General features: G+C 42.4%; 1 protein-coding gene and 1 long non-coding RNA gene across 2 annotated transcripts; one reads left to right on the top strand and one right to left on the bottom strand.

Moving 5' to 3' along the window:
- Window positions 1-3,411: 3,411 nt before the first annotated feature.
- On the bottom strand, window positions 3,412-4,906 carry LOC117467653 (uncharacterized). The gene is made up of 3 exons (XR_004554403.2): window positions 4,815-4,906; window positions 4,541-4,664; window positions 3,412-3,600 (listed from the first exon to the last, which is right to left on the bottom strand). It is a non-coding gene; the product is annotated as an uncharacterized lncRNA (long non-coding RNA).
- bmf1 (BCL2 modifying factor 1) lies at window positions 4,782-17,272 on the top strand. Its single transcript, XM_034111439.1, has 4 exons — window positions 4,782-5,015; window positions 7,287-7,483; window positions 8,096-8,298; window positions 13,112-17,272. Exons 2-4 carry the CDS (start codon window positions 7,312-7,314, stop codon window positions 13,226-13,228), a joined length of 492 nt encoding a protein of 163 aa, XP_033967330.1. The 5' UTR covers window positions 4,782-5,015; window positions 7,287-7,311; the 3' UTR covers window positions 13,229-17,272.
- The last annotated feature ends 539 nt before the right edge of the window (window positions 17,273-17,811 follow it).

Genomic DNA, 17,811 nt, shown 5'->3' with positions numbered 1-17,811 from the left:
TCAGGTTAAAACAAACTAAATTATACATCTTATTTTTAACCATATCCATTCACTTAAGACGTAATTCTTAAAAAAGAAATGTATATATTTAAAAAAAAGACTGTGCATATGTGTGTGTATTTTGGGCTGATTTGTGTAATTGTAAGATAACACCAGAGTGAAAAAGTGAATTTTCGGGTAATTAGTAGGTGATCTTAATCTTTATCTGACTCTTAATAAACAGCTAGGCAGTGTAGGATTTAATAAAACATCACTTAAACAGCAGTTAATAGCACATTAGTTAAGGACTATTTTCAGTATTTGTAAAATGTATGTGACTGCAGTACTTATGTTTTTTTTGTGTGAAATACCGGTCAACAGGAAATATGACAGTGACGTTGTCCTCAGTCATCATCTAGACTACGGAAAACGGGAAGCGGGATGTTCCTTACTGTACGTTTTTCTGATTTCGATGATCTCATTCACAGAGGGATCCAAAAATACACTGCCCTCTGACATTAAACACATTTGGATCTTGGGTCTTTTCCTCTCTTGAGAATTAGTTTTTTTTAAGTGTGAGATGATCCCCCACAACAACAAAAGGCTTTGTTCCTGAGTCACATTGAGAGTGTGAGGTTGGGCCGGTAGTCTACAGCCAGACGGGGACGTATGATTACCAGACAGCCCTCACAAAGGTGGCCGTTTGAGTCAGCGCTCTCAGTTACGGCGAGCGGATCCGGTGTCATTGCTCTCATAACTCGCCTCGCCCTCACAATTTCTAGAAGCGGCTGGATTCGAGCACAAAATTACCTACTCCACCTCACTACATTTGATGCATTATTCACTCAGTGTTCACCTGAGAGGATCTGTTGAGGTTGGAAGGCCGACAGAAAAATAACCACACAATTCTCTTCCTGTTATTTTTTATTTCTGACTGTTATTTTACCTTAAAGGTCTCCTATTATGCTATTTTTAGGCATATAGTATAGGTCTCAGATATATAGAAAATATATAAAAAACATGTCTATGAAGTGTTTTGCTCAAAATACCAAACAGATCACCCATTCTAGCCATGCCTCAAATCCCTCTATTTCAGCCCTATTTCAGTGCTGATTCTGGGTCCGTAGCTTTAAAAGAAAAAAAAGACCATATTACTTCCAAAACACGTTGCACATTATTTCTGATAGTGACGTTTCTGATAGGGCTGTGGGCGTAAAGCCAGCCCACATTTCCGATATTACGTCATATCAGCAGCAAATCTGCATCAGCTCCGTTGTACCCCCGTTTTTAGAGATTTGTGTACGGAGGAAAAGAGAGAGGGTTTTGTTTTCTGACACTTAGTAGTAGTAGCATATTTGAAATGCATGTAAAGGGAGTGTTTTTCCTCATTTGGTACACGTATACAGAGAGACAGAAGGCAAAATACATGTATTGCATACATTTCTACAGGTCACTTGCCTTTAAAAAAAAACAACAGATGACTTTGAGTATAATAACAAACCTAGGGCTATTCCCACGGGAGGTTTCCACAGATGTCTACTTTGATGCATGAGTATCTGTGTGTGCATACTAACATCACAGCTTCAGATACTGTAAGATTCTTTGGTTCACATTTTGCTGAGCCTGATCATGTTGTCCAATTTTCCGGGGGGAAATCAAGAAAATACTACCCGAATAACAGTGATATCTTCGAGCTTTCTTTAAATGAAGTTCACTTGAGGAGTGCCAGAGAGGGTTGAGAAGCCAGCCCCCTTTTGTTATCAGGTCACTGCCCCAGAATGATCTCTGCCATTGGGTCAGTGTGCCGCCCATGTCTCATCCAACTGGCAAGCAGTCAGGATGCGGTTGCCATGGAACATGTCCAGTTGGAGCAAATTAAATCCCTCCCTTCGAGTTTCCAGGCAGGATTCACATGCTGATAATGTTTTTTTGGTGGGTGTGTGTGCTTGCGATAGATACGTGCGCACACACATAGAGAACGAAATATCAAGAGAGAGACTAGGCTTTTGAGGTTACAGAGGAAGTAGGGCATGAGATTGTGCAGCCATGTGTGTTTGTGCGAGCCTGTGTGCATGTGTGTTTGTGCATGAGTCTGCTAGTGTGTGTGGCTGTCCATGGATGCATTGCTCTTCAGAAACAGCTTTCTGGTGTAATACAAACTGAAGCCGATCTCCTCTCTCCCAGGCTTCTCAGGCGTCTACGAGAACTAATTTATGAACATTTTCTTTCCACTTGCATACACAAGTCAATAACAGAGAAACATACATTAACAGATTTTGGTCTGGCACTTTATTCTGTTAATGTAAGGTCATTTTATTCAGTGTTGTGTCTGGATAAAGTGTACAAATGTAACTTGTGGGAGAGCACTTCAAAGACTTCAATACATGTCTATAACACAAAGCAGTTATCCACATACTGATGGACACGTCTTAATGAGTTAAGTCAACAATGTGCTGAATTTAAAATTCATGTTCCTGGATAATGGTAAGAGCCGCAGTGAATTCATCCATATTCATTATTAATGCTATGGAGGCCTGTTTATGTGTCCCACTGAGAGCTGCCTTATGGCCTCCATGAGTTCTGCAGAGACTCTCAAATGTTAATACATCACAGACTAACGCATGTAATGAATAACTTAGGTCTGTTTTCTTAAGATAAATGTGCTGTCATCAATGCTACATACTTAGGTTTGTTATGAATATTTCACTTCAGGACTTTTCAGTAATCGACCAGTAGAGCGCTCTTAACAAATGACCATATTCATATTTTCTGACTCGTGATTAAAAAAAAATCACAACTTGTATTGCATGGGGACACTAGACCCTGCATGCTGTGTGTAGGAGCAACGTACATAGTAATGCATTTTGAACATACACATTTGTTTTGTACTAGTTTTATATTTGGGTACTGGTTTGTATTATTATAAGCAATTTGTTTGATCGCTATGGGTTGGTTGCTTTGGGTCACATGGTTATGGGCGGCACTCAGGAGAATTATAATCCTGTTCACCTGCGTGAGGTGTTTGTGGAAGATAGGGTGACACAGGGTCGTTGTACTTTTTGTTGACCGCAAGTGTAAAGATTGCTTTGAGTATTATAACAATGTCTATGTCTAAGGAAAATAAGTTGATCATCCCAGTTTTCATTAAACTACATTATTATTCAACAGAGTTTTGATCTCAGCAAGTACTTTTGGTAGCATGTCATACAATAGCAAACAGGCCCGGCCTCAGCCTCTCAGCGACTTTTTTTGTTTCCTGCTGTCGCTATACTGTGTCTATATAGCGACATCCTGTCCTTAAAAGGATTCTGACTTTCTCTTAAGTAATTACAGGTGTTTTCTTCACAGCGTCTTAAGTAGAGAGGGGTCTTTTATTTGTCTTGAACACAAAAGGAAGCTGCAACTAATGCTCTCACATCTTTTGTTGTTTACAGTGGTCAGCCATGCAAGAAGTGATCATGTTTCCAATATCACAGTGAGCAAGGAAACCAATCCCCACCTCTTTGGAGGGGCCGCAGGTGGGACAGAGTCCGAACCCAGAGATCTTTCCAATTCAGGCAGGACAGAGGAGTCAGGGAGCCGTGACTTCTCACGCAGCGCAGCGATGGGACATGATCACAGCTGAGGGAGAGAGAAAGAAAGGGTGAGTGAGTGGGGGCAGGGTGATGCTCTGTGAGTGAATGCAGGGAGTCAGCTCCAGCTGTCAGAGGGTTTATTGATCAGTGAGGGGAGGGGGCAGGTCACCAGCACCTGCATCAGCTCACTGTGGACATGGTTAACTGATAAGCTATGAGCTGATTGTGAATCACATAATGAATGTTGGAATATTTGGGGTAATTCGGGGCAATGGGTGGACATCAAGCCTGCCATAATGACTGTTTTAAGATCTAAAACATGTTGTCAAGGCTGGTATATGACTTATAGTGTTGTGACACAAACAGCAAACACACACTTCTGTGTCCTCTACAGGTGCCTAATTATACTGATCGAGATCTAGGCCACTTCCAGAAGGATCTAGGTCAAAATGACATTGCACAAATGGTGTTGATTGTGAAATGTAAAGTTAAATGTTAACTTATTCATGTTGTGGTAATATGGGAAAAACAAGTTTGTAAAATGAACGGGAACAACCAGATGGATAGATAAATGGACAGATGGAGGGATAGATAGATAGATAGATAGATAAATGGACAGATAGATAGATAGATAGATAGATAGATAGATAGATAGATAGATAGATAGATAGATAGATAGATAGATAGATAGATAGATAGATAGATAGATAGATAGACAGATAGATAGATAGATAGATAGATAGACAGATAGATAGATAGATAGATTATTGTTTACAACCGTATAAATATATACAAGCACACTCCAAATAATCCTTTATCTCTAACGTGTGTGCTATACACTGATTCTGAATAAATGCTGTCTGCTTTCCTTATTCGGCATTGTTTACAGATTTACACATACATTTTAAACTCTAAGGTGCAGATAAATATGGACAACATTAAAGTATTAGATCACCTATTAACACATTGTAGAAACATGTGTGTACCTTTATAGTTTCTCTTTAATGTCCTTGCCATGTGAGATCTTAACAGAACAGATGAGCATCCACAGTAGTAGCGAAAGCGGTCTCGTGCTACGGGGAATTTCCCGTCCACGTGTCTGAATACGCGCTGGAGAAGGCGGGACAACAACAAACAAGACGATTGGTTACAGGGTATGGATGTAAATTACCTTTAAAGGGGCTGGCTCCGCCTCCTCCGAGGTGCATACAGTCGGGAGGACAGAAACACTCGCGTTTCAAGGAGGTTTTATTTACTTACTCTCTGCACCACGCCCCGGCGGCGGAGTCAGTGTGGAGCTGACGTCGGCGAAATGATATCGACTCGCTGCATTTTCCCTCACAGAATGGAAGTAGTCGTGGAGCTGATACGGACTAAACTCGCTTGACTTGCCAGGATATTGAACTCGTTGCCCCTTTTTCTCTGTAATAGACAACCTTATCAACGAAGCCCATATTTGTGGTAAGTTCCTCAAAAACATATTTAAGTGTCTTTCTTCGGCAGGCTACGCACTTTACAGCAGCTTGTCGGCACGAGTTTTAACGTTTAATAACATCCGCGTCCTTGGAAGAAGCAACAAACAACGTGTCGCTGTTGTCGTTCAAACAGTTGCAAACACTTGTTTGGACAGCGTTGAGATAATTATTGTATCGAAACGTCAACGCTGCCGGGTTAGAGACCGTTTTAAGGTTAACTAAGCCTGTCTGTCAAACAACAAAGATTTGAATTTTACCGGCTTTCCCGGTTTACAGAGCTCTGTCGGTGAATGGGCTTCAGACTGCAGCTCTGTTTTTTGGGCGAATGTTTCTCTGTCGTGTTTCAGTCTGTATTAAAATGTAATGACAGCCGTTTTCGCCATAGATTAAAACCATGTACCCGTGTAAACGTGTTATTACATAATGTAAATGCACGCTATTTAGCCCAATCTAAACATTTATTTCCCAATTTTCTCTCTTTATTTTAAATCACCCCACTCTGTTTTACTATCTGATTTAATGTATGTTTATAATTCTTATTGATATGGTTATCTAGTAGTGTATAACCAATTATTTTTGGGGGGATTGAAAGTATCGCGAGACTCCGACACCGCTTGATGAGCTCGTGTTATTTAAGGTCGTTGTGCATAATGTAACACATAATAGAAAATGGTGTGATGTGAGGCTTATGAAGCCAGTGGGTAGAAACTGTGTCAACAGAGCTGCCTCACCCCCACTCTCCCTCCTTCCCTTTTGTTCGGGTGGTGCAGTCTGCAGCAGGGGGAGCTACTGTCTGACACAAACACGGCTCACTGCCCGGACAGTGGAGCGCTGCAGAGAGCTATCCTGGGGATCTGCAAATTCAGATTAAGTCTTTTTTTTCTCCAAATAAGCCTCCCATGTTCTTACTCTATGTTTGTCAAAACAAAGCATTACGTGGTTTTACACACAGGGTTTATTGTGATCGCACACAGTATATCGTGAGGTCTGGGCATGCTAGAGACTGGCCAATCTGCTTATGTTGGGTGCAGAAATGAGAACTCCTTCTCAGACGAGCTGGCGAGCTGACAGACCAGGGTAGGGAGAGTGGCTTCGGGTTTTCCTTACAGACTGTCATTACCCTTTTGCTGTGGACCCTACTTTGGAAGTGTGGTAGTAGTCTAACCCTGTATTACAACTCCATTGTGACTTGGGGGTTAACTGTTGAGGCAACTTGAATTTCATCCATATGTTGACAACTCTCTGACCTCCTATTAAGATTCAGGGTTGAATTCAGTGCTTCATTGACACTCGAGAGATTCCCAAGTGCTGCTTGCTTCCCTCTGGTAGAGTTGTCCTTACGGATTTACAATCATGTGTATTATGTATTCCTATAATCAAGTGTACACATTGTGTACATTTCTGATATTATTACAGGCACTGAGCTCTGCTACCTGCAACTGTTTGCTTTGAATTATAATAAACGACCTCTAATCCTGGTTGTAATCATGAGACTGTTATTAAAGAAGCCAGGCTGCTGTCAGCTAGAGGTGTTACATATGCATACACTTGAGTATTGATATAATGAGATGAGTAGGTTGTGGCACACAGTGGCTCGTATTGCAGGACAAGTAAAGCTATGATATTGGACATTGTAAGTATGTGTGTAAATCAATGCAAATTCAAAACTTTTTTTAAACCTAGATTTTGTACTTATAGTGGTGTGATCATTTTCACCTCAGAAAAATCCCAACTTATTTCCGTGCTTACACTATTGCCTTTTATTGTAATATATTGTATTTTAACCCCTGTATCATAATGCATTTCATATTCCCTTGCCAATACTCATCCCTACTGTCCACAGGGCAGCTTAGCACACATCAAAGATTCTACCTCTCCTTTAACTCACTCAGCCAAACTCCCATTTATGTAAATGTGGCTCAACCGAGTCGCCTAACCGCAGTGAATCGTGTGGTTTCATCACGAGAAGAACAGAGCCATTTGTCTAAATAAGCACTGAGCTCTTTGCCACAAGTGAAGGCGGATCTTGTGCTTCTTTTCTCTCCCACAACTTGTTCAGTGTGCTTTTATTGATTTGAGGGCACTCATTATAAACCAGACAGGTTGTCTATAATCATAACGAATGTGTCTGAGATCATCTCATCAGGCCTAATGCAGACTCGTCCAAGGTTACCATCATTAGTGAAGGGACTGATGTATGAACTCGCTGTTCTACATTCAGCTGTAAACTTTTCTCCTTTGTCTTGTTACTTTCTAGGCTGCTGATCTTCAAGTGCCCCCGTATGGACGATGAGGAGGATGATGTGTTTGAGCAGGACCCCCACTGCTGGCGCACCACATTCAGGGAGATAAAGTGTGAAGAGCGCGGCACACAGACACCTGGCCCTGCGCTGGCACCCGACAACGGCATGCTGCCCTGTGGCGTCGCAGAGGAGCCCAGACCACTCTTCTACGGTGAGGCTGACAACACACCGGATTTCAAAAGAGATAAGGGAACATAGTCGCTTGCGTGATAACCAGTGTTGTAAAACTGCTGCTCGAAACTATGATGTGAGACTTACAGTCAAGAGTGGGTATCACATAATGCTGCTGCAGTAATCTCACCCCTGGCGCCTGATAGTCGTGATCACAGTTGCTTTTATGGTCTGAATGGAGTGTACCCAGCTGCTTTGCTATTCAAAGGGCGCCAGACAGGCAGTGTGGTGTGACAGGAAGTGACAGAAGTGCTTACCTGTGCACGCAGCAACTGCACAGGGAACTGATTATCACTGACAGCAAAGTTACATTGGCGCCATATAACAGAGTAACTCTATAGTGACTGACTGACCTCAAATCTGTGTCATGTTGTGTTTGAGTGACTTGTGAAACACTTACATGACTCAGTGTTGATAACTAAAAACACACAGTTGTGGTTAAAGCCGAGCAATCTGTCATGTTCAGCAATACTAGCCTCATTGTGATAGGCCAAATAAAGGTAGGAAAACAAATTAATGTGTCATTGCTGCACTTATATATTTCTAAATGGTTGTTGACAAACTAATAAGTCTCAGCCTTGACACTCAACAGGCAACGCGGGTTTTCGATTGCACTTCCCGGCACGCTTTGAGCTCGTTGGGGATCAGGAAGCGAGGAGACAGGAGAGTGAAGGGGAGCCACACGGCATGGAGCAGCTCCCCCGGCAGCAGCCTGTGGCCCGCAGCGTGGAGGCCGTTATTGGCCAGAAACTCCAGCTGATAGGAGACCAGTTTCACCGGGAACACCTTCAACTGGTGAGGAGGAACTGTGCATCCTGCTGACTGTACACACTCCAGACAGACTGCTCCGGCCTCGAGTTCGCAGTAAACAAGTGCAGCTGGTCAATAATCCCCCGAGCAGTGACAGAATCTCCCTTTAGTGTTACCTCTGGCTATCCTGATTAATAGATCTTGTAAATATTCCTGACAGTTTTTAAAGTGTTTAATAGATTGTAACCTGTGATAGGCAGCATGCAAACAAATAGTTGTTTCTATTATGTTGACTCTGGAGCTGAGCTGACCTAATATAATGCAGTAAAACCAGGAGGATATGCTATAATAACATCAACCCCTTTTCCTAATAACCATATGATACATATACAATGACCACTTCTCAGTTCCTCACCTTTACAACATAGCAGCAGTACATCGTTTTACACCTATTCTTCATGCAATAGGAACATTTCATTAGTTACATGAGCTTCTTTAGACACAAAATACTGCACATGAACTTATTTGAAGGTGAAGGAGAGACTTTTCTTTATCTTGACAATGTTTTAGAGTGAGTTGCCCCCTTATGAGGAGCTGAACAGTGATTTGTTTATTGTGGACTGGAGACAGCTGGGCCTCAGTTGTAAACTGAAAAGTAAAGATAATGCTATGTTGTGTTTTGATTATGGCTCAATAAATCAGTAGCATATGGGTCTTCCACTGGATCCACAAAAGTGCCGATTAAGAATAATTACTGCCATCAAACTAGACGTGGTTATGTGTGTGTGTGTGTGTGTGTGTGTGTGTGTGTGTGTGTGTGTGTGTGTGTGTGTGTGTGTGTGTGTGTGTGTGTGTGTGTGTGTGTGTGTGTGTGTGTGTGTGTGTGTGTTTGTGTGTGTGTTAAGGATTTATGTTGGGACAAAAGTTTGCTCTCTTTTATTGTGTTTGCCACATATTTGTTTTGGAGTGGCTGCACACATGCCGGACCTACAGACTTCACCCCCTCCCTTCCCTCATGCCAAAAACATTGCTATGGACAACCCTTCCCCCATCTCCCTAACCCCCGGCCGGCCCTCCCCCTGCCTCCTCTTCCTGTTTATTTCTCTTTCTCTCTCTTTCCCCCCTGCTTCCTCTGTGTGCTGCAGAGGCAAGTGGCATGGAGGATGCCTGGCCTGGAACAACACATGGTGGTGTGGTCAGGGTGACACTGTCCGAGTCTGCTGCACAAATGTGGGAGCGTTGTACAACCGTGACACACTGTTGTATCGTTGGCTGTAACATCAACAATATAAACAAACCTTCAGGAGAGTTTCTGCTGAGTCTCCTGTTGCACAAGAGTCTGGCACGCAGTTATTTACACGTGCACATTCATCCACACTTCGTTCAGGAGAAAGCAGAAGTGGCGCGAGAAGGTAAACATGTTGAAACCCGAAGCTCGGCGCGTAAGCCCCCGGGGGGACGAGAGAGGTCCTCCCAGCTATAGAGAGAGGGGGGGGGGGCTCCATATTGATGCATGTATATGATAGTGAAGTGAAGAAGCAACAATCTTCAGTTGTCTTGAAACCTCCCCACCCGGCACTCGATATATTTGTTTTCTTCAAAGTGCGAGACAGTTTCAGATTTTCTCATGCGCTTATCAAGTTATTTATACACCCCTAGAGCTCAGCATGACTCATGTATTGTGACACTGGCAAATGCACACAGACATCCAGACAGCCAGACACCCGGGTTGTTGCGATGTGTGTGTGCGGTCGGTACCTACTGACGCACAGCGGCGACGGGCCCGGGTCAGGCGATGAGGAAGTGGTAGCAACTCCTTTTGCTTGTTGAGTAAACGGCGGAGAGGACAGTCAGAGTGAAATCATTTCCTGAAGCAGCGTGTGACACAAACGCCAATATAGTGTGATTAAGAGAGTCATATTTGTGTGACAATTGCTAACTTGCATAGAGAGCAGTGTGTTGACACTTTAAGTCGCTGTGCGGCTGTTTTATGCCGAGGGGTGATGATGATTTAAAAACCCAGGCGCTGGCGTACGGTTTTGGATAAGATAAGATCGACTTTGTTGATCTTAATTTCGGAAATGTTTTTGTCACAGCAGCATGTTAAAACAAGGCCTTGCACATGGTGTGAACATGAACAAGAGTAGAAACAAACCCAAACATAGAATATAACATCTCAAAATAGATCTAAAACAGATGAAATATATAGACACTGACAGGGATGTGTGATTCCATATCAGTCTCTTTAGTTGACATTTCTGTTAATTGCTCTTGCACGAATACACCCATACTTGTTTTTCTGCATTGTACTGTCTCAGATCTTCCCATCACACAGTCAGTAAGAAAACCCCTCACTCAATAGCAGAGTAACTGTGTGTCCGGCCTCAGGGCTCCTGTCAGTAGGTGATTGCAGTGGTTTCAGTGCAGACACTTGTCCCAGAGCCATCCAAGTGCCTCTGCCTGCTATCATCGTGATGGATCTGAGAGCAGCGTGGCTGTGAGCGCTCTCCATGGGAGCCCGAGGCCCCTGGCGAAAGGAGGGATTAGGTAGCGACGGAGTGCTGGTGGATGCTGACAGATAAATTGCTCCTCTGTCAGAGAGGGCTTGAGGGACGCGGGGGTCCCCAGAGGATGGCTGACATTAGCCGGCCCCGCCATTTGAGACAAGGCAATAATGAGTGTCACAATGGCAGGAAGGCGGCTCCAGCCTGCACAGGGCAAGGAGCAGAGTTGGGTTTCATCCCCATGTTTTTTTAAGAGAGACGACTCCTGGTGCTTTCGATAGGAGGTGTTGAAAGAAGGGTTGAATATCGCCTGAGTGTGTGTGTCTGAGTGTGTGTGTGTCTGCACGCAATGTTTGCAGCTTTATCTCTTTACTGTTCCAATGAGGGCACGGCACTCTCTCCTTTCAGCACTTGTACGGGGGGGGGGGAGGAGTGGAGTTGCACTGGAAATAAAAACACATGAAGCCAGCTTTGCATATTTACTTTTCAGTCATTGTTGCACGCTGATGTTTGTTCACAGCGATGTCCGTTTATCATCCAGCAGCACCGCTGCTCTTTGTTGGTGTTTTCCCTTGCCTCCCTGTCTCCTCCATGATGTGACAAATCCAGAGTGTCTTGCTACTGAGCCTGGCCTGTTTGCTCAAGAGATAAGGCAGAGCTTCTGAGCAGCTGGCTGGACAGACAGCCGCATGGGACACAGATAAGGAACATCAGGCTGCTGTCGGCGTGACGACACCGAGCATCTGGCTACACTCTGCCCCTATCGCTGGCTAAATTTAGAGCCCGTTTCTCCTTTTGGCAGTTGGTGGCGTGACTCATGACTAAAGTTGTAACAGGCCCTCTGCACACCTCTTTTTCTCTTTCTCTCTCCTTCTTTCTGTTCCTCTCTCTCTCTCCTTTGTCTCTCTCAGCCTGATAGAGTGGAGGGCAGAAGGTCACAAGATGTTCTGTTTGTAAAGAGGAGTTGCTTGTCATGTAGCTTGTTGGATACACACAAGCTTTGCACCGTGACAATCCACCCTATATCTCCTGCAAGCCTTTGCTTTATATTAAAAGTATAAATTATATTTCAGATATTATGTGCTGTCATTCTGCCTTTCTTTTTTCGGATCCCAGAGTTTCAGTCTCATGTTATTTAGGTAGAATGCAACATACTTCCGAGTTCAGCCATTCTGACTCACTGCCGACACACATAATACATATTGTCTATATTTATATGAAGCACACATTATCAGGTCCTTCTCAAAATATCCCCAGGCAAGCACTCAATATAACCGGGCGAAGCTTATGCAACACCCTGCAATGCTCCCCACAGGAAACCCAGGGCCTATCACAGTGGCGGTTCTTGGCTGCTACTACTAGGTCAATGTTTGGGCACCACCTTAACCGGCATGTCAATACGGCACATCTAATAATTCTGGCATTCGTAATCAATACCAAAAAAGCTCAGATGATTGTAGCAAAGCTGCTCTTTTTGGAAGAACACACCGTTTTAAAGAGGAAAAAGGCCGTATGCACTCTCCTGGCAAAATGTCTCCTTTTCCCCCCCATTATTCAAACAGCTATATCAATGTGAAATCTTAAAACATAAGCGCTGTGTATTCATGTTTATATAGGGCTGAGTTGAAGTTGTATGCTGAAGGTTACACCCTGAAGAAGACTGTTGGTGGGTTACTTTGTTGTTAACTCTATTTTAACATGTATGAACAGTGTCTATGTTTTTAAAATTCACTTATTTTTTTAAAGTACCTTTAATTCTCTTTTTGAAAAGGGAATACACGTGTTCGCATGATAATGAAAACGCAGTGAAAGCAGCAGCATTATCAAGCGTGGTGGAGTCTGCCTTTTGTCCACAGATGAGCTACTGTACCTCACTCGTGCAGATACGTGTTTTCCAGAGGGCCCCCTGCCTCTCATCAAGGGCCCCCTAATCCTATTCAGTGCAATTATCTTATCTCAACTTCTCAATGACAGAGATAACATTATCCCCCTAATCGCTCACAATCCAATTGGCTCGCAAAGAGAGTCTCCTCCTGCGCGGCCAGGTCTCCGCCAGGAAGATTAGAACAAATGATGAATGTGTTCGTGGTTTGGAATGTCTGTTGGGAGGCTCGGATTGTTCCAGGAGGGAGGCCTCTCTCCGAAAGCATTGTTGGGGACAGGAGCAGACTGTTGTGGAAATATCAGCGTCGTTCCGGTGTCTCGTTTTGACTTAACCTCTTCCCAGTTGACCCTTTTCGCTGTGTTCACTGTCAATCAGCACACATAGTGAAACTCTGCAAACGCGTGACTGTTTTGTTTTTGAGTTCCAATCCAGGGCACTAACTTTGTTTCGTCTCCATTTGTCGCTTCAGTATCATCGAAACCAAAGGAACCAGGGGCGGAGGTGGTGGCGCCTGGCCGCAGCTCTGCTCAGCCTTCTGTTCGACAGGGGGCTCGTTGCTGGAGGAGGGGGGGCAGCGCGGAGGTGAGAGGGTCTCCCCATCTCTCAGAGGAACTGGACTCCTAATGGCACTGTCAAATCTAACACGGGTCTGTTTTTGGCGGGGGGGAAAGAAAGGAGACAAAGGGTCACTGCGGGACGGAGACAACCAACTTTTATACACGGTTTTTTTCTTTCCAAGAAGACGCCATGACACTCCGAGATTTCCGCTACAGGACAATGTTCATATTTTGGTATACGTGTGGTGTAGTGGTTTTGTATAGTTCTTGTTAAATTGTTTGCACTTCAACATGTATCCATCTTAAATGACCTCCACCGACCCTGGGAATGCCTTATTCAATGTCTTCTGCCAGAATGAGTATTGATACATGTCGAGATGAGGTGGGACGAGATGGTTAGGGAATGAAGAGGGTTGAATCTGCTGACATGTCCCAGGTGACCAGACACGTTGATTTATCTAATTTCCAAAGAGGCAACTTCTCAGAACAAAGCATTTTGCACCTCACCTCAATGGAACATTTATCTTTCTTTATTTCTTTGTGTTGATTTCTTGGTTTCTCACTCCATGTGCTGCAGTATGTAATTACTACGTTTCACCCTCAATTGCATTTAAAGTATCGGGAACAACTTTTGTGCTCACGAGAAGTTTGTACACCTTGTAATCTAAATATCTTTTCTTGATCATCAGGGTGGAGTTTGAACATCAGTGCCTGCCTAAACACGCCTGGTACCACACCAGCACTCAACAGTTAATATTGATATTAGTAATTAGGATTATTGACACTGGAAACTCATTCTAAAAAAGCAGTTAGCTGTAATCTATAATGTGTATGTATGCTGAGGGAGCATATTAAAAATAACCATGAAAAGATATTTAGTTTGATGTGTGCTGACTTTTGCAAACAGGAGTAGCCCTTGTGCACTAAATTATAACATTAGAGTTAAGTTGTTTTGCTTTCATACCAGCAAAGTGTTTTTTACCTTAAGTATATAGAAACATTTGGCCAAGTCTACCATAGTTCTTTTAATTGAAATGTCATCAAGCACTCTTCCCTCAGTTGTTCCCTCACTTTGGAGTTCTCCCTGTGTTTTCTGTGTGTTCTATTCATGTGATTGTTTTCAGACCTCCATGCCCTTGAAGTGGAGCTCTGGATCCACTGTTTTTGCACTAGACAACGTACACCCTTCAAGAGTACAGTTGTTACCACGGTAACCTCTGTCCTGTACGAAGGTTTTCAGTTATGACTGTTTTTTTCTTGCCACAACATTTCAGATGTATTCACTCTTTATGTCCAAGACTAATAATCAATGTTGAGACCGGACTGAACACAGTCTGGGATCTGGATTGGATTTTGGATATTTCACGCTGAAGTGTTTCAGACTACAGTAGAGTTACCTTAGAGCCTCGCAATTCCATTGACATGTTTCTGTCCTGGTTTGTTTTTCACAGCCTGTGTGTGTTCTGAAGACCAAACCATACTGCATAATCAATCTGTGAAACAGATCGTCTCAGGCTACTTTTTATGGGGTTTTGCATCATTTTATACTCTGTGATATTGGGTGCTCTTGTTTTGTCTTTGGTGCTCTGATCCAGACATGTGTAGCCACTCATCAGACACACACACACACACACACACACACACACACACACACACACACGTGAAAAAGACTGTAGTTATTGTTGAAATATGAATATGTTTAAAGACACTGTTAAAGATGCTGTTTGTTATATTCTACATTACTGAACCCAGGCCAACGTTTGGACCCAAGGAGCAGTACATATCAGGGGTCTGTAGTTACTTGCTCCGTCAAATGTGTCAAGTGTATCACTGCATAATTAGGGTTTCCTCTCAATCTCCTAAAGATGTCTCAGGGACAGAACTTGAGAGTCTGTCACATGGTTAGAAAAAGAGCAGTTTCTTCATCCATTTATTGACCATAAAACCCCTCAAGGTATCGTCAAGTCCTTTAATTTTCGTTTCAGTTGTAAAATTGGCCAATTTCTCAGCACACACATATTAAGGTACAGTTTGACTAAGGAGTGTGAGGCAGACTTGCTGTCTGTGGGGGTCTCGGGGGCTGCTGAGCATGTAGTAGTAGCGCGTGAGGTGCACTGAGTGTGGTTGTGGTTATAGTTTCCTGCGGATCCTGAACGCTGAGCCAGTCCTGCAGCACCCCGTCCCCCCACGAGCTCCTGACTTCCTCTTTGTGCTGCTCCTTTATTACTTGGCTAATATTCATCAGTTCATTTGTAATTTATTTGGTTTTCCATTTTATTTATTTTGTATATTTGCCCATTTCTACTGAATACACCTGTGTGTGCAATTCTTTTTTTGTTTTTGTTTCAGTCTTGGACTTGTATACGCCTCAGTTGTTTGACTGTGCAGAGCAGGTTGGCTTGCATGTGACACTCAAACTTATTTTGTTTAGTATTGCTCACCTCATGTAGGCTCTAAGAAGTTTGAAGTTTATCGCTTTTATGAAGAACAATAGCCTTGGTCAGTCAGAACTTTAGTTGGTTACAATGGATTTCAATAATGGCATGTTCGCACATCACTATTATACCTACCATAATGCACCTCTTCTGTCAGAGCTTCACAGCTTTGAATAGGACCATTGTTCATCCATATATCCAGAGTGTAACTGTTGCCATCATTGGAATACATTCTAACCAACTTTAATTCCTCATGACATCAGCTGCTGATCTTTATGAAGAAGAACATATCACCTTTCAAGCCTACAGGAAAGGTGTTTGATACTCTTAAAAAAAGATTTTTGGGTGGAGTATTTTACGCAAAAGTTTGGGATTTTCCAGGGAAGGGCCGTACCAATTCAGACCTGTTTTATTACCTTCCACTACCTGATGTACCAGTCTTAATACGTAGATACATCACATGTGATTCAGAAAAGCAGCAATTAGAGTTTTCAACAGAATATGACCGTTACTTTGTAATTAAAGAGTTAATACCCATCCACCTGATGCTCATGACACACAACATTAGAAATGCTTCCAACACCCAGAAAAAGGTTGCCTTCATATTAAGCCACAGGGCGTTTGTTTTTGTGTTCAACTCTTGATTATTGTGTTGTAATCAACATGCACTGGAAAGTACTTTGTTTCTGTAGGTCCCATGGGTCCCTTATCTGTAGTGTGTTAATGTATAGAATATACTCTGGATTGTTCCGTTGGGCTTATCTTGCGTCAGACGTATATATCTGTGCATTGACGAAGTAGGCTCCGATTGAAGGTCTGTTTGATTTATTGGAAAGGGAAACAAGCCACCGTGGTGCCCTGTATGTTTTTGTTAGATGAGGTTCCCAAGCTGCACTCATCACATTATACGTGAGTGTGGAGAATCCCTAGAGTGGGACATGTATTTTATGGAAACCGTCAGTGTCTTGAATTTTGTAGTCCACTTTATATACAATTGAAGTTTTTGAGGAAGGTTTTGATTTTAAATTTTTTTAACAATAACATTTCTTTTTCATGGTCTTTCTTAACTTTTTAAAATGTATTTTCTTAAGAAAAAGGGTATGCTTTTACAAGGACAATTCATTGCTTGTGAAAGGATTTTTTTAAACAAGGACATGGTAGTATCCTTTTTGAAGTCCATGAGATCAAGGGCATCTTTTTATATAAAAATGAACTTGCAACATTCCTTGCACATCTCAACGTGGTGTATAAACAAAACCAAGTAAACCAACATAATTCATGGTTGTGGTTTACTTGGCTCATAAAGTGTACATGTATTTCTAAAAACCCTGGAATATGCCTTTAACTGCTCAGTTTCAACAAAGTCTTGATTATCACACATTCTCTGTATACCAAGAAAATGAGACCCAGCGAAAATGTAGCATTTTTGTAAACATTGACTGTGTGTTTTCGAGACTCTACTGTGCACTCATTTTTGTGTTTATATATATGTTTTGGTTTGTTGATATGATATGGAAGTAAGGACAATTTGTTATGTAGTGCAATATGCTGTACATATGGAGCTTTGCTCTACAAATCTTTTTCTGGATTTCTTGTTGTTTATTGGTACTTTTTTTCAATAAAATTGTATTGAAGGTGTGACGTTGAATCAAGTTTTTTTTGTTGCAGAAACACACTCCCTTGGACCTATGCTCTTCATAAGACAATAAACACATGTATTTTCCTTTTTTCCCCCATGATTTTTGGACGAAAGGGGGACAGCAATTATTGACATATGCCCATTATTGAGCAAGAACGCTGCTTTTGCATAACATGATGCAATGTAAATCTAGCAGTTCAAACAGACAGGCTTAGCTTATGTTTACCAACTAAGTGACTGGCAATATTAATAAAATGACACTACTTAAAGTGTTATTTTATTAATACAAATAAATAAAAACACTTGATTTGTTTAACTTTTTGCTTTAACCGTTTTTCCTGTTATTATGCCTAACCAAGTCTCGCTCTATGAGAAGTATCTGAAATCTCGCGAGAGATCATTTGTTGCCGGAAGATCACTGCGAGAACGCATGGTGAAAACGTGAATACGCGTTGTAGAGAGATGTTGTGAGATGTAATTGTATTTGAGTACAAAAAGCTAAGATTAGTTTTATCTGCTGAATATTTAGAAGAGTTAT

Source organism: Pseudochaenichthys georgianus, chromosome 22 (assembly GCF_902827115.2).
Source record: "Pseudochaenichthys georgianus chromosome 22, fPseGeo1.2, whole genome shotgun sequence".
NCBI lineage: Eukaryota > Metazoa > Chordata > Actinopteri > Perciformes > Channichthyidae > Pseudochaenichthys > Pseudochaenichthys georgianus.
Note: the sequence above shows the minus strand (reverse complement) of the source record. Positions and strands in the feature narration are given on the sequence as shown.

Excerpts from the sequence above, each read along its gene's own strand:
- bmf1 (XM_034111439.1), top strand. The coding sequence starts at position 7,312 with ATGGACGATGAGGAGGATGATGTGTTTGAGCAGGACCCCCACTGCTGG. Across the intron at positions 7,484-8,095 it reads GCCCAGACCACTCTTCTACG|GCAACGCGGGTTTTCGATTG; the intron begins GTGAGGCTGACA and ends GACACTCAACAG. Across the intron at positions 8,299-13,111 it reads ACCGGGAACACCTTCAACTG|TATCATCGAAACCAAAGGAA; the intron begins GTGAGGAGGAAC and ends TTGTCGCTTCAG.